This window comes from Diabrotica undecimpunctata, chromosome 6, assembly GCF_040954645.1.
Source record: "Diabrotica undecimpunctata isolate CICGRU chromosome 6, icDiaUnde3, whole genome shotgun sequence".
Classification (NCBI taxonomy): domain Eukaryota; kingdom Metazoa; phylum Arthropoda; class Insecta; order Coleoptera; family Chrysomelidae; genus Diabrotica; species Diabrotica undecimpunctata.
In genome coordinates, this window is record NC_092808.1 from 66,996,501 (window position 1) to 67,015,171 (window position 18,671).

Below are 18,671 nucleotides of genomic sequence, written 5' to 3' on the forward strand. Positions count from 1 at the left end.
AAGTAGGAATTTTTGTGTTGTAGGTTTCCGACTATGAATCTGTCAAAATATGCCTGAGCTAAGCGAATGGACCTTATTACGTTGGTGTTGGTGTTGGTAAGTTGGTGTTCGGTGTGAGATTTAAAAAGAAATTTAGCAGTGATTGCTAAATAAAAAAAGACTTTTGAACTTTTGAAAAGTATTGTTCGTCGGGAACAGCAGCGTAGTTCGGTAGTGATCTTTGTAAAAAAAGAACATTTAAAAGAAGATGAATAGAAGAACGCGATGAATACTGTAACTGGTCCAAGAAAATCCTCCAAGAACGACTAAAGAATGTTCTCAACAAGAATGAAGATGACCCAGAGACATTCCATTTTCAATCAGCAGAAGAAGTAGTTTTAATGAAGATAGAAGAAACTTCTAGAAAATATGATAATAAATTCGAAAATGTGTCTAGAAGATTCGATGAGAAATTTGAAAATGTCTCGCAAATGATTGAACAAACTTCTAAAAAAATGATGAAAGATTCAACGAGACTTCACAAATTATTAACGTAGTAGCTAGACAAAACGACGAGAAACTCGAAAAGGTTTCTAGAAGATGCGACGAAGTATGTACTTAGAACAATGAGAAATTTGAAGAAGTCTCTAAAACATTCGATCAGATACAGAAAAATGTAAACAACGTAGAAGAGAAGATCAAACAATTAGAGACCATGATAACTAATACGAAAGTGCTACCACCAGTTAATGCAGTAGTTCTAGATCCGGTAGTGAAAGAAGAATCACCTAGAGACACATCATATGCGATTCAAATTGCCACAATTTGATGCAAAGTCTTCTTGGTCCATATACCTTAGATAATTTGAAGCTATTGCGACAGTCAATCATTGGACAGAACAAGAAAAGGCTGTTTCCTTGACTGTTCCTTTACGAGGTGATGCGGCGGATATCCTAAGATCGATTCCTAAGGGTCAAGAAAAATATTACCAGACCTTGTTCACTCGACTAGGCAAACGTTACGGAGATGCCCATCTACAACAAGTCTACAAGGCGCAACTAAGAAGTAGAATTCAACGAGCAAGTGAAAATTTGCAAGAGTTTGAGGTAGATGTTGCTCGTATAGTGCTGTTAGCTTATCCAGAGGCACCAGACAACATTTTGGAAGAAATTTCTGTAGATACCTTTGTCAATGGGTTGAGAGACAGTGAACTATAGAAAGCTTTACGACTAGCAAGACCGAAAGTTTTAGATGAAGCGCTCGCCATTGCCTTGGAAAAGAGACAGCTAGTCGAGCTTCACGGAGCTATCGAGTACGAACCTCTGAAGAGAGAGACGAACAAAACGATAAACGTCTAGAGGAAATCGTACGGAAAGTAGTTCGTAACATGAAGCCGAAGAGACTCGAAACGAGATGTTGGAATGGTGGCGACGTAGATCACATTCGCCGTAAATTGCAAGAAAATAATACAACAGTCAGAAAGCTAGAACAAATCGAACACAGGGCTGTAAAAAGTCATTCTAATGCTGATCCTTAGTCAAGACGGCCATACAGTGCAAATTGTAATCACTGTCTTAAATTAGAAGAACGACTTTGCATGGCGAATGATCAATGGCAGCCTCAATAGCTACAAGACGCTCAAGCAGATGATCCATGTATAAAAAGAGTATTGGATTGGATGCGTCGAAGTGAAAGACCTTATTGGCAAGACATTGCAGTGCAAGACAGTGCATGTAGTCCCACAGTCAAGTGTTACTGGAGCCAATGGAATTGCCTAGTGCTAAAAGGTGATCTTCTGTATAGAACCTTTGAGACAATGATGGAACAGAAACTAAGCTTCAGTTGATTGTACCTAAAAGTAAAGTGTCAGAAGTATTGCGTCAGTTGCATGACGGGGCATCAGGTGGACACTTTGGTATTACGAAGACAATGCAAAAGGTTCGAGAACGGTTCTATTGGGTGAACTGTAAATATGATGTAAGAAGATGGTGCCGGAAATGTGAACTCTGTGCAACCAGTAATGGTCCAGTTGGTAAAAAGAGGGCACCCATGAAACAGTACAATGTTGGTAGTCCTATGGAAAGAGTAGCAATCGACATTGCAGGTCCACTTCCAGAGACAAATGATGGAAATAAATATATCCTGGTAGCCATGGATTATTTTACGAAATGGACTGAGGCCTATGCGATACCAAATCAAGAAGCTGCTACCGTTGCAGAGGTACTTGTTAAAGAATTCTTTAGACGAATGAACCGAACGATAGGTAAACACCTGTCCAAAGTTGTATCAGAACATCGAAGAGATTGGGACCAGCACATTCATTTATTCCTAATGGCCTACCGCTCGGCCGTGAATGAAACTGCAGGCCAAACTCCAACCTGCCGGATTGTTTAGTTTCGTTTAAGTTCGTTTGCCCTGCGACCTAGAGTTTGGTATAGGTTTGGAAGTATTTTACTTTTTTTCTTTAGTGAAATGCTAAGGCGAGCATCACGGAACTAGCGCCACAAGATGCAGTCCTTACCAGTAGCGTCATGGAATAGCGGGTCTTCACATCCATTCACAACGCTGGATCAATTCGTTTCTAGTCATCATATATTTAATCTAAGCAGGTTTAAATCAAAAACTGCATGGAAAATAACTAACAAAATACATACGTTAAATTAAAAGTATATATGTCAATAAAAGATAGTAAAACAAACAGAAAAATAAAAGATCGATACTTATATTTGATTCGTTACGATTCTCGAACATCAAAATTCATCATAAATGTCAAAAGTCATAAATGTCATCCCATCCAATTAAAAATAATATAAAATCGTCTGTTTAATAACGCCTGATATCGTAACGTAACGGTAAAAGTTCAATTTAAGTGTAAATTTCGGTTTTCTTAATGTTCGAATTAATTCAAAAATGAATCTATATATGTACGCCACTCAAGAGTTTACAGGAGAAAAAATAAAAATTAATGGGAAAATCCTAGTAGTTGGCTGTATACCATCGTTTAAAAAACTTATACAGAAGTAAAACACTTCACATTTGTATTTAGGTAGGTATAAAACATAATTGAAACTTTTAAAAAGTGTCATCAAAATTTATACAGTAGCATAACGTGACGTTTTCGATCTAGATCAGATCATCCTCAGTGCCTTCTTTTGAAACACTAAAATTGTAGCTGTGACGTCAATATATGGTTTTACATTGTTCCAAATTTAAATTCTAATGCGACTCTAGGTCGATGACATTGGATAAAAATTTAATACTTAAAGAGCAACATATTTCTTTGCTCGACTTGAACACGTGGTTCTTGTCAGTTAAAACGACACAGACCAACTGGAGTTCCAAATACAAAAACAGTACTGAGAAATGAATTAAACGTAAAGAGACCTAGAGGTAGGCCCAGAAAGAGGTATGTTGATGGTATTAACCAGGATTTAAAAGTACTAGGACTACGAGAATGGACAAAACAAGCAAAGGAAAGAGTAACACAAGTCAAATAAGTCATTCAAACAAGTCACACAGGTCAAATTTAATATACATAAAGAAAGCAAAATATACATGACACTTAAAGGATGTTAAATGACAAAATAGAAAGTAACGATTTTAGATATAAAACGCTGGATTTCTTAAGGAGTTTTGAGGAGATGCGTGTGACTGGCCTCCATACCATGTAAAACTTTAGAGCCTAGAAACCTCAACAGGCGATCATGACCCTCCATGGGCTATCAGTGGTCACAGATGATAATAATATTAAGGCGGCGTCTACATGACATATTAGGGTACGTACGTAAAGACACAAACACACAATCACGTTAATTAATACTAAATATAAAGCAAATATTAATAAAAAATTCTTAGTAAGAAATAAGAAGAAAAAATATGTGTAGAGGGACGGAACATTTCCAGCCACCAAAATGAATAGTTCATTTTATTTAATATACGACAGAGGGTATAACTTCACTAAAGGTCACCTATGTTCATCTTAATTATGGTATTCTTCTTCTTCTTGATGTGCCTATCCGTTACGAATGTTGGCGATCATCATGGCTATCTTTATCTCTTGAAGAAGGCCCCCATCCGATTGAAGGTGGATCTAGCTTTTCCGATGCGTGCTCTAATCTCCTGGTTGTTGGTTCATTCTTCATTTATTATGGTGCCGAGGTAGTTGTAGTGCGTCACTCTTTCTACAGGTGATTGGTTGACGTAGAGTTGACCTTCTGTTATTCTTTTCTTGCTAATTATCATTAGCTTTGTCTTCTTAACGTTTATATTGAGTCCATATTGTTGACTGTAATACGTGATTTTTTTCATAAGAACTTGTATGTCTTTTAAGTTGTCCGCAAATACTATGGCGTCATCTGCATATCTGATGTTGTTTAGCGGGTAACCATTTAGTAGAATACATTTTTCAGTTTCGCGCAGAGCTTCGATAAATATTCTTTCAGGGTACAGATTGAAGATTAGAGGAGACAAAATACAGCCTTGTCTCACTCCACGCATGATTTTCACATAGTTAGTGTGTTCAACTTCAAGTCTGAGATTTGCTGTCTGATTCCAGTAGAGACTTCTAATTATTTTCAGATCTTGGTTGTTAATTGCTGTTTCTTTTAGTATTTGCATCATTTTGGCGTGCTGTACTCGAATTATGGTATAAGGTATACATATATATATATATATATATATATATATATATATATATATATATATATATATATATATATATATATATATATATATATATATATATATATATATATATATATATATATATATATATATATGTATGTATGGGGGCGAATGGGTTTCGGGCTGGATGAAAGAAACGTGGTAAATATAATGTTGAGAGGAGGGAAAAAATGGAGAGAAGTACACTGTCTGATTTCTGGGGCGATGAAGAAAAGGAACAGGGGGACAGAGGACAAAATTGAGCTAGAGATCTGAAAATTATGGTTAATATTATTTATTAGTTTATAGCCTAACGTCTGAAACAGTTTTGTTTTGTATTTTGTTCATTATTTTATATGTTATATTGTATATGTGTGTTATTAATGTTGAGTGTCATAGCTTTATATAAATAATCTCAACGACTAGTAAGTTGTACTGACAATTTGTGATATATTGTAAATATTTACACATTCTTCTAATTACAGTGTCTTGAAAAAAACAATTCCGAAAGCTAGACCAAAAGTCAAAAGAGTGTATATATATATATATATATATATATATATATATATATATATATATATATATATATATATATATATTATATATATCTAAAGTATTCAACTAGTGAATTCAGAGGTTTAATCGGTCATTCAGGTTGGCAAATAAAAAAAGAAGTCAACTACTTCATAAGTTTATCGAAGACGTTTCGCTTTATATTTCTAAAGCTTCATCAGTTATTATATACATATATATATATATATATATATATATATATTATATATATATATATATTATATATATATTATATATTATATATATATATATATATATATATATATATATATATATATTATATACATATATGAATAATTTAAATGAAAGTGATAAACTATGGAAGTTGCTCTAAGATGTGATTGGGCTTCAAGAAAGTATTAACATATACCTTCCATGGTATCTTGTAAAGCTGTATACCCTTTTTGCTGAAATGACAAGGAAAACAGGTATTAATTGAAATATTTAGTCTTCACAACAAATTTAATACCTATCCAAATATATACAGTAATTTATATGCTACCCACCATCATTTATGTACAGTTAACCTAGTTACTTATATACTAAAAAAATTATCTGGTTATACACAATTGATCCCTAATTATCTGAATTTACAAATAATAAAATATAAGAAAAATTTAATGACTCTACCTAAAAAGGTAATTTACTTGCCTACTAGAGATGTAACTCTGTAATTCGGCTTTCAATTAAATGTCCTAATAAATTAATAAGGACACTGTCCTGACGGGACAGATGTCCAAGGTTTAAATATATAATAAAGAAATATCAATAACGAACTCTATGATTAAATGTGTTCACATAAAACCGTACAACAGGGTTGATAGGGAGGATTTAAAACCTCAACCTGTAGTTGACAATTAGTTCTTAAATATTATTCAGTATTATTTTAGAAAAAATGACGGGTTTTTATTATTAAGGTAAAATAGTACGATTTAAAGTTAAAAAAAAAGATATGAAAGCATGAAGTATGAAATCAAAAAGCCTTCATGGTTTTGTAAATAATATGATCTTCGTATGGTTTGACAATATTTTATATAAAATGGATTGATTAAATAGATAATTTTAACGAAACGAATGCTCTGGATATATTTTAAAATATAAAAGAACGGTATAAAACAGAATATTTTTATAGATAGTCTTATTAGTTAGTAGATAGTTTTAAAGATAGATAATTATATGCTTTAAGGCCTGGAAGTAAAATAGAAAATTAACATATGATTTTATTTTATTACTATATTCAAATCTAGAATATTTCGTAATGAGATGAGGTGAAAAATGACAGATACATATATCAACTATCAAAGGAAAAATGACAATATTTTTAGAAATCAAAATGGCTAATGGTTTTTATACTTTTTATTGATAATTGGATCCACTTACCGGCTCAAAGTGGCTACAAACCAATATATACAGGGTGGTCCTTAAGTAATTGTACAAAAGGAAACAGCAGATTCTACACTTTAAAATATTACGATTTAAGCCAAATTGCTTTAATAAAATGTTGATATTAAGAAAGATACAGGGTATTAAAGTGCAAAATTAAAATTTTATTTTTCGCTATAACTTTCATGTTTGTGAACATTTACGTATAAAAATTAACAGCTGGGTACTTTTAAATATGAGAAATTATAATTTGATGCACACTTTGATGTAACTGATAGAGGGCGCCACTTATGCTACATATGTGGTATAAATTTGCACTTAACTTTTTTGCTCTTTAAGTTACCTGTATTTGGGATAAAAAATATTAAAGATACATTATTTTAACAAAAAAAATGTATACTTGTTAACAACTTCAAAACTCAACAGTTTTCGAGATCGCATTTTAAAAATCAGCTGCATAATTCTGATCTAAGGCAATTACTCCAGGCAACGAAGAAAAAATAGACAAAAACATTAATACTTCTGAATTTTGGTATAAAATACCTTTAACTAAAGTTAAAAGTAAACGAAATATTAAATAAAATAAATATATCAGCAGGATAATTAATAATAGGATTTGACAAAATAATAGGATTTTATATCAAACATTTTACGTTTTATTTTAAATTAAAGTCATAATCAAAACATTTTGTTTACAAACCAAATTAAGAAATAGTTTAAACTAAATAACATAACTTTTTGTCAAAGTAAGTGTTCGATATGTCCACCATTTTCTTTAATTCATTTGTCAATATATTCCATAAAAGATCGTCTCATATTAAATAGCATCCTTGCTTCTAAAGAAACTGCTGCAGTATTTATTTCTTCCCATAATTGGTTGCGAATGTTTATGGGATTCTTATAGATACGTTGTTATAATGCGCCCCATACACCAAAATCAAGCGGGTTAAATTCGGGGCTACGTGGGGGCTATAATGTATAATGGATGAATATATTATTTTGGATACATATTCAAATCTTATGCTATATTATGGAACTACATCTTATTTGTCGCAGAAGTTAAATAATGTATTAAACTGTGATGTATCTCGTTAATTGGTTACTTATATACACACACGGAATAATCTATCGATGACATAACTTATTTATATGATTACGTTACAGCTTACGAGTAAACATCTCGAACAAATGGACTATTATGATTTACTAACGAACTAATATCATGCTGAACTAAATTGCCTGTGTGTTTACTATATTTATAACAATATCGGTTATTAGGACAATGATGATTTTTTTGTAAAAATGCTGAGTCTTTCAGGTTAGATTTGTAGCAAAAGTATTATGAAACAGAACACATATGTGTTATTCAATAAGTGTGCTCTAGTTTCTATTTGTCCTAATAAAAATGGGTAAACAATTTACGTAATGAACAATAAGTATTCTTTTCGAATTTTTTATTAATTAAATAATTATATCAATATCTCACCACATTGCCAAGGAATATGACTACCACAACCAATCCAACGTTCAAAAAAGTTGCATTTAATTATGTTTTAACTGCCTTCTCTCTAGAATGTGGTGGTGTACCATCTTGCATAAACCACATATTTTGGGTTTTTAGCATTTTACAATATAGAAAAAGTACTACAACGCCATTATAGAAACTTAAGAAGCGATAGCAAAGGAAAATTGTAAACATGATGACGGCCAACGTCTGAATACGGACACGGCACCTAAAGAAGAAGTTGAAATATCTTTTCTCCAATAAGACATTTATCACCCATAACAAAGCATTTTGTGATGTTACATTATCATCTTTGAATTGTTTAAATAAGAATAAACCATGAATTATGCTTATCTACAGGTATTCAGTGTTTTACCGCACAAATATCAAACTGAGAATTATTGTGCAGCTGACTTATAAAATGCATTTATCTCGAAAACGGTTGAATTTTCAGGTTACTAACAAGTAAACCTTTTCTTTGTAGAAATAATGTATCTTTAATATTTTTTAACACAAATAGAACTTACTTAAAGAGCAAAAAAGTTAGGCGCAAATTTATGCCACACATGTGGCATATGTGGTGCCCTCTATTAGTTACATTAAAGGACGTATAAAATTATAATTTATCCTACTCAAAAGCATCCAACTGTAAATTTTTGTCCAAAAACATTTACCAACGTAAAAGTTATAGCGAAAAATAAAATTTTAAATTTCCACTTTAACACCCTGTATCTTTCTTAATATCAACATTTTATTAAAGCAATTTGGCTAAAATCCTAATATTTTAAAGTACAGAATCTACGGTTTCTGTTTGTACAATTACTTAAGGACCACCCTGTATATATATATATATATATATAAATATATAAATATATATAAATATATATATATATATATATATATATATATATATATATATATATAATATATATATATATATATATATATATATATATATATATATATATATAAATATATAAATATATATATATAAATATATATATATATATATAAATATATATATATAAATAAATATATATATATATATATATATAAATATATATATATATATATTGAAATGAATAGAATATAGGAGAAAGAAAATAGTGTTTAAAAGGTTAATTTACAAGTTATATACTAGATAATATTAGATATTAAAAGTATTTGGTTATTTTAATAAGTTATATACTAGGGAATATTATATAAATTATTTATGTGAGGGCATTTTTAAGAAATTAGCATATAATAAGTGTAGAAAGTTTTATTTTAATAATTATAATATTATTGTAAATATTTTAAATATATTTAAGTGAGCCATGTGCATAGGCAACCAACTATACATGTAAGTGACAGACAGATATACATACTCTTAAAGTGACATTTTAAATAATTATTAGGAATATAAAGTGGGGTTATAATATGTTGTTTAAAATGTGTAGTTTATTAAATTACAGTGTTTTAGTTACTGATTTAAGTGTATATTCTGATCTGAAAAGCCTAAATGTCGATAAAATTCTCGATAGAAAAGTAAGGAATTCTCTACATCACCGGAGATGGCTTTGTTTGCGAAATGGACTGTTCCAGAAAATTCAGACATGTAGGAGATTGAACATGATTTCTTGCTAGATGATTCTGGAACATGGAAAAAGATATAAATACCCGGTGATTTGGATTCAAGGCATCAGTTATCAGTGATCAGTGACAGTTCAGTCAGATGGCCAGTCAGTTAGTAAGAAAGTTAGTTAGAAGATAGACACATTTAGTTAGTGAAGTCAATTGTTCAGTAAGTTTAAGATAGTCAAGAAGGTCCAGATGTTCAATATAATAAGTTTCATGAAGATTAATAAACAGTATAAAGATAATATTATTGAAGATTAACAATTATGTTATGTAAAAATGGTAATTGGATAATGGAAGAAAGTATCAATTGAAAATTAAAATTATATAATATTTGGTGATTGGAGATTGGTGTATTAAAAAGAAGAATAAATATAAATACAGTTAAGCAGAAATATATTTTAAATTGGTGGAAGCTGATAATTGGAAAAAGTAATTTCACAAAAACAGGGATAACCGAGGCTGAGAACGAAGACATTGAGTGGTGATTAAAATTTTTATTTTGGAGAACACTTTCATTTAGGCATTCAGTGAAAGAAAGGTACAAAATTTTGTTAATATAATTTAGTTAGTGTCATAATTATTTCAATTTTAAAGATAGTTTGTTTAAACTTTACATTGTCTATATAATTTAATTAGTTTCATAAGAATTTCAATTTAAAGATAGTTTATTTTAAATTTTGCATTGGTTATGTTAGATATATATGTGTGTTTCATAATAGATATAATAAAGATAATCTAAAAAAGTGCTTACAAACTAATTCTTTGAGAACCGCGATAAAAACCCTATATATATATATATATATATATATATATATATATATATATATATATATATATATATATATATATATATATCATTAAAAAAACACTCATTGCTCATCATCATTCACAAATAATACATCATAACAATATATATATATATATATATATATATATATATATATATATATATATATATATATATATATATGAGATAAAAAATTACTTGTTCCCTAACAATAATTCTTTGAAAGTCTGCAAAGATATTTATATTGTTGAAAAAAGGGATCGTAGTTGAGTTCATGAAATGAAATAACGAGTGCAAATGTTTACATATATATATATATATATATATATATATATATATATATATATATATATATATATATACAGGGTGGTCCTTAAGTAATTGTACAAAAAGAAACAGGGTCCTGATTCTAATTGAGATTTCGACTCAAAACATGTCGAAATTAATATGGCGACGTCGAAATGCGACTTTGCGAACCTTGTGGATTTCAGCTGAACTAACCAAACGACGTCACTAGTTTTCGACTTATCGAAATTAATTTCAACCACAAGAAAGTGGTTGAAATTTCATTTCGAGTCGAAATTAATCTGACATGACTGACTGGACTGGGAGAAGTGAACTTAGGTTCAGTTTAAGTAGGCGGTGTTTTGATCCTTGCAAGGAAAACTGAGGCAAAAAGTATCAATATGGCTGTGTTTTACGGACATTTGCTAGTTTTGGAGGAATTAGAGAGGTTAGATATCCGACGTTCATAACGGAGGATAAGAAGAATGTTACGGGATACTCAAAATTCTTTTTCACTAAGTGATGCTCAATTTAGGCAGCAATTCCGGCTTAATAAACAAGCTGCAAATTATTTAATAAGGGTATTAGAACCATATTTGGAAGAAGGTGTTTATGCCTCTAGGATACCCAAAATGTTTAGGGTTAGTATTACTAAGCTGCAGTAAATTTAAAAATATATTAGAATATAACCACTAAGTCAAATCTTAGTGGTTATAACTTAAGGATCTCCCACATCGCCTTTTTTTTTCTTGTCATCTTTTCTTTCAATTCAAAATATAATTGAGAATGGCCAATATTTATGATTTAACAACTCAAACAAGAAAAAAAAGACGTTCACGTAACGTAAACAAAACAAACATTCAACAAGCGTAGTGCAGCCAATAAACAACAGGGCCAACCCAAATTTTCAGCAGTGTCAAAATGATAAAGTAAATATCCCCAGTTTTAACTACAATCGAAATGAATGAGAATCGCTAGCGATTGCGACTGTCATGGCGTAGTCGCTTTTAAATTTCGACATCGAAATGAAATAGAATCAGGGCCCTGTAGATTCTACACTTTAAAATATTACGATTTAAGCCAAATTGTTTTAATACAATGTTAATATTAAGAAAGATACAGGGTGTTAAAGTGCAAATCAAAAATTTTATTTTTTGCTATAACTTTTATGTTTGTAAACATTTATGCATAAAAATTTACAACTGGGTACTTTTAAATATGAGAAATTATAATTTGATGCACACTTTGATGTATCTGATAGAGGGCGCCACATATGCCACATATGTGGCATAAATTTACACTTAACTTTTTTGCTCTTTGACTTACCTGTATTTGTGATAAAAAATAATAAAGATATATTATTTTAACAAAAAAAATTACTCCAGGCAACGAAGAAAAAATAGACAAAAACATTAATAAATCTAAATGTTGGTATAAAATACCTTTAACTAAAGTTAATAGTTAACTAATTATTAAATAAAATAAATATATTAGTAGGATAATTAATAATAGGATTTGACAAAAAACAGAATAATAGAATTTTACATCAAACATTTTATGTTTTATGTTAAATTAAAGTCATAATCAAAACATTTTGTTTACAAACCAAATTAAGAAATGGTTAAACTAAATAACAAAACTTTTTGTTAAAGTAAGTGTTCGATATGTCCACCATTTTCATTAATTCATTTGTCAATATATTCCATAAAAATCATCTCATATTAAATAGCGTCATTGGTTCTAAAGAAACTGCTGCAGTATTTATTTTTTCCCATAGTTAGTTGCGAAGGTTTATGAGATTCTAATAGACACGTTGTTTTAATACGCCCCATACACCAAAATCAAGCGGATTAAATTCTGGGCTACGTGGTGGCTATAATGGTACATATTTTGGATATATATCCAAATCTTTTGGTATATTATGGAACTACATCTTATTTGTCGCAGAGGTTAAATAATGTATTAAACTGTGATGTATCTCATTCATTGGTTACTTATATAGACACGGAATAACCTATCGATGGCCTTACTTATTTATATGATTATGTTACAGCTTACAAGTAACTATAATTACATATCGAACAAATGGACTATTATGATTAACTAACGAACTAATATTATGCTGAACTAAATTGCCTGTGTGTTTACTATATTTATAACAATATCGGTTATTAGGCCAACGATGATGTTTTTGTAAAAATGCTGAGTCTTTAAGGTTAGATTTGTAGCAAAAGTATTATGAAATAAGACACATATGTGTTATTCAATACCTGTGCTTTAGTTTCTAATTGTCCTAATAAAAAAGGGTAAACAATTTACGTAATGAATAATAAATATTCCTTTGTAATTTTTTATATATTAAATAATTATATCAATATCTCATCACATTGCCAAGGAATATGACTGCCACGACCAATCCAACGTTCAGAAAAGGTATATTTAACTATGTTTTCACTACCTTCTCTCTAGAATGTGGTGGGGTACCATCTTACACACACCACATATTTTCGGTTTGGGTTTTTCTTCAGCATTTTACAATAGGGAAAAAGTAAAACAACGCCAGTAAGTATAGAAACTTAAGAAGCGATAGGAAAGGAAAATTGTATACATGATCACGGCCACCGTCCGAATACGGACACAGCACCTAAAGAAGAAGATGAAGAATATTTTCTCCAATAAGACATTTAGCAGCCACAACAAAAATTTTGTAATGTTACATTATCATCTTTGAGTTGTTTTAATAAGAATAAACTATGAATTATGCTTATCTACAGGTATCCAGTGCTTTACCGCACAAATATCACAACTAAGAATTATTATGCAGCTGACTTAAACGTTAAATGCAGCTGACGTTAAATTTTGAGGTTAGATTAGATTAGATTATGTGAGGTCGTTAAGGCCATGCGGCCTCACCGCACTTCGACCTATAGAGATCTTTTGTGCATACCTTAATCTAGTTAAACTCTAAAATGCCAATACTTCTGATGAAGTTGATTAGCTTCCTAGGTGACTTGTTTCCTATGTCAGAGGACGCCAGACTTACCTCTCCTAGGAATTTTAGTTGTTTGCAGAACAGTGCTACGCAGTTGCATAGTATATGTTCTGCCGTTTCTTTTTCATTGTGACACAAACGACAGTTCTCACTATCTGATTTGCCCATATTCTTGAGATAGAGGGCAGTGACCAGTGAGAAGGCCAGTGACCATTTTGATATCTTTTTTACTCATTTCGGGAAGGCGGTTTGTTGCAGTAGGCGACACTTTTATGAGCCTTTTTGCTTGCCTTTGTCCTGGTGTGTTAGACCAATATGATCTTAGTTGATTGAGTTCCCAGGTACGGAGTTCCTCTCTGATGTGGCTTTTCGATAGTCCACAGAAGGGTTCCGGACCCTGGAATGGGGTATTAGCTCCTTCTTTTGCGAGGCTGTCAGCTTCCTCATTTCCTGCAATTCCTTGTGACCTAGCACCCACATCACAGTTACATTGTTGCGTTCCGCCAGCTTCTTGAGAGATTGTTTACAGTCCCAAACCAACTTTGACTCACATGTAAATGACTTTAGAGCCTTTAAGGCGGCTTGGCTGTCTGATAAAATAAAGACTTTTGCCCTACGGGTGTCTCGGTTGAGACATGCTATAGACATAGACACTTATGTCTATAGCATGTATTTCTGCCTAGAAGATAGTTGGGGCGTTTCCAAGAGATTTAGATTGCCTGAAATTGGGCCCAGTAACTCCCACTCCTGCCCTTTCATCTATCTTAGATCCATCCGTATACCATACGAGTGAACCTTCTTCCACTTTTGGTTCAATTTCTTCACCCATTTGGTGGTTTTTTATAACCACTTTAAAGGGTGTTTCAAAGTCGAATTTGACTGGCATAGCACCTGTCGTCATGTCCTTAGAATCCAATGGAATTTCTTCTAAGATTTTCAGGTGGCCAACTAGACCTCCAGGTTCCATTATTTGTGTCTGTCGCAGTTTTAAGGCGGTATTTACTGCCTCCATCCTTATGCAGAACTGCAAGGGAGGAAGGTTCAGCATCGACTCTAGAGCTGCAGTGGGACATGTTGACATTGCCTCTGTGATTCCCAGACAAACTAGCCGCTGCACTTTTTGCAGCTTGGCGTTAACTGTTGTTTGTTGTGTTTTTGGCCACCATACGAATGATGCGTATGTGACCATGGGCCTAATTATTGTTTTATAAGACCAGAGAGTCATTTTCGGTTGTAGGCCCCAAGTCTTTCCAAACGTCTTGCGGCAGGTCCAACTTGCCAACAAAGCTCTGGATAAAATTTTTTCAATATGATTATTCCAGGTGAGTTTTTGATCTAGGGTTACCCTCAGATATTTTACTTTTTTGGAATAGTCTAATGTGATGCCATTCATAGTTGGAACCTGTAAATTGTATTTACGTCTCCTTGTGAAAGGTATCAAATTCGTTTTACTGGGTTTGACACTTAAGCCCTCTTTCGAGCACCAACTTTTAATTTCGTTAAGAGCAGTTTGCATGAGACTAGATATAGTCTGGTCATGCTTGCCCCTAATTGTAACAACTAGGTCATCTGCGTAACCTTGGGTTATAAAACCAGAATCATGCAACTTAGTGAGAAGGTCATCCACAACCAAAGACCACAGCAGAGACGATAATACTTCCCCTTGAGGGCACCCCTTTACCGCTATCACAGTCACAGATTCTCCTTCAATACTAGCAGTGATGATTCTCGTTTTTAGCATTGACTGAATTCATTGTATTAGTGAGACTTCAATGCTCCTCTTTACTAGTGCTCTTTTTATGGATTCAAATGAGGTATTATCGAATGCTCCCTCTATGTCAATGAAAGCTCAAAGAGCTATTTCTTTTGCCATTATTGTCTTTTAAATTCTTTCAACTAGCGAATTCAGAGCATTTATAGTGGATTTGCCAGTCTGGTAGGCAAACTGATGTTTGTGAAGTGGTTTCCTCGCTAATGTTTCGCTTCTTATGTAGTAATCTACTAGTTTCTCCATTGTTTTTAGGAGAAAGGAGGTCAGGCATATAGGGCGATAAGACTTCGGACTTCCTCCTACGGACGTTTCCCCGCCTTTGGTATAAATACCACCTTTGCGTCCCTCCAAGTTTTTGGAATGTGACCTAACACAAGGCTTGCTATGAAAAGCCTTGTAACGGCCCATTCGATTTTATTTTGTGTAAAGATTTTTTCCGCTAGTTGCCTACTGGATCTGTTGAGGCCCCTTGGAGTCTCTGCCAGCTGCATACTTTGCGGTTCAGCTTCTTGTATTTGTTGAGAGCCAGGAAAATGGGTCTTCAACAGCTCTCTAATAGTTTCCGTTAGACTCTCAGTATAGTCACCATTCGGCTTTTTGATCAGTCCGATTTCATTTGTGTGATCTTTTTAGATAACCTTTTGGAGTCGTTGTGCAGGGGCTAATTCTGTTATCCCTTCGCACATTTTTCTTCATGAGTTTCTCTTTGATTTTCTTAGTTTTTTGTTGTACTTAGTAAGGGCATTTCTGTAGGAGTCCCAACTACCTGTAGATTTTGCCCTATTGAAGAATTGTCTGACCTTTTTTCTAAGTTTAGTTAACTCTTTATTCCACCAGGGAACATCCCTGGTGGTTTTCTTGTGTTTTAGAGGACAACTTGATTCATAGGCCTGTATTATGGCATTTTGAAGTTGCCATGAGGCTCAGTCTAGATTTTCCTCTGTGTCGAGCGACGTATCGAGTTCCTCCATTTCGCTGTCGAGACACTCTTTATAAGTGTCCCAATCGGTCTGTTTTGGGACTCGATATTCCTCAAGGCCCTCCTCAGATGCACCCAAGTCGAACCTTATGTGTTGATGGTCCGACATTGAGGCTTCATTCGAGACATGCCAATTGTATATTTTATTTGCTATAAACGAACTAGTTAGGGTTATATCAAGAACCTCTTTCCTAATTGCGTTTATAAATGTGGGTTTGTTACCTCTGTTTGCAATATCTAAGTTATTAGCAGATATATAGTCCAGGAGGTGCTCACCCCTGCTATTGATTCCTGTGCTACCCCATACTGTGTGGTGTGAATTTGAATCGCAGCCAATAATTAATTGTCTGTTCTTGCTCTTGCACCATCCCATAAGTCTTTGAACTTCCTCTGGAGGTGGATGGTTTTCAGAGTCACCCGGAAGATAGGCCGAAGCAATAATAATTTGCCTCTTGCCTACTTCTGTTGGCATTTCCACTATTGCGGTTACCACATCTGCCGTGGTAAATTCTGGAACAGAAATATATTTAATATTATGTGAGAGCAGTAATGCTGCTCTTGGATTGTCAGTATTGATATTATAGAGTAACCTACCTGATTTTATGTTGAGTCCTTGTATTAGTCTTCCATTAATCCAAGGCTCCTGTAGGATGCCAATGGCTAGGCTGTCGTCAATAAACCTTTTTCTAAACACACTGGTAGCTGATTTTGAATGTTGAAGGTTTATCTGCAAGCATTTCAGCCTTTGAATCATTTTTATAGCTTGGTTTGGGGATTTTTTAATTTCCCCTTGTCTTTATTGTCTGGTTTCCCAGATTTTTTTTGGCCACTAGCTGATTCCTTGAAGTCAGGCCTTTGCTTGCCTGTCCTTCTGGATTCATCTTGAGCACTTTTTTGCTCATCCGGGGCCTTAGACAGAGTAGCAGGGTTTTGAGACCCGCTAGCTGATTCCTTGAAGTCAGGCTTTTGCTTGCCTGTTCTCCAGGATTCATCTTGAGCACTTTTTTGCTCATCCGGGGCCTTAGACACCGTAGCGGGTTTTTGAGACCCGCTTGTTGTGGGTTGATTTCTGCCACTTTTGTCTCTTAGGACCGTACGAACATATCTGTAGTTGATCGTATGCCCCGTTGATTTTAGCCTTTCGGCGGATTGGCTGTCCACTGAAAGGGTTAGAATTTCCACGGCTCCACTCGTAGACCTATTCAGTATTCCCCATGCGGAGGTATGGAGGCTAAAGTTTTGAGCCTCTATTAGACCTAGAATTTTCTCCGTGGAATAATCCTTACTTCCGGGAAGGTACGCCGTAAAGACTTCAGTGTGAGAAATTTCTGTTCCCTCTACAAGTCTCAATGTGGCACCCTCCCATGGCTGTATCTCTCCAACTTTAGCCACTGCAATGTGGCTTTGTCGGCGCATATCAAGGCTAGCCAGACCGGTCTGTTTTGAGCCCTCAGAAAGTTAGGCTTTTCGCTCTTTTGTTTCTGGAGCTCAAGAATTTTGTCTAAGATTTTCTCCTTAACGGCCTCTAATTGTTCCGTTGTAAGGAGATGGCGTGGGAATTCCGAGGGCAGGATTCCCACTTTAACACCTTCAGCCATTTGACTGAAGGAGGGTAATGACGTAATAGACACGGTTTATACCAGGCAGGTTTCCGTAGATGGCTGTCTCCTCCCGCAACGAAACAATCTGGAAATTTTGAGGTTACTAACAAGTATTTTCTTTGTAAAAATTATGTATGTTTAATATTTTTTAAAACAAATAGAGCTAACTTAAAGAGCAAAAAAGTTAAGCACAAATCTATGCCACACATGTGGCGCTCTCTATCAGTTACATTAATGTGTGTATAAAATTATAACTTATCCTACTTAAGAGCGTCCAATTATAAAAAAATGTCCAAAAATATTTACAAACGTAAAAGCTTTCTTAATATCAACATTTTATTAAAACAAGTTGGCTTAAATCGTAGTATTTTAACGTGCAGAGAATTTACGGTTTCTGTTTGTACAATTACTTAAGGACCACCCTGTATATATATATATATATATATATATATTTGAAACTGGGTTATGGCGTCGCAGATACAACTTAGAACTATATCAGTTATACACGATCCAGATATTGGAAAATTCGTTAAAG

General features: G+C 33.2%; 1 protein-coding gene across 1 annotated transcript; it reads right to left on the minus strand.

The window, feature by feature from the left end:
- Positions 1-16,479: 16,479 nt before the first annotated feature.
- Positions 16,480-17,289, minus strand: LOC140444379 (uncharacterized). Its single transcript, XM_072536130.1, has one exon. It carries the CDS (start codon positions 17,287-17,289, stop codon positions 16,480-16,482), a length of 810 nt encoding a protein of 269 aa, XP_072392231.1.
- Between the last annotated feature and the right edge of the window lie 1,382 nt (positions 17,290-18,671).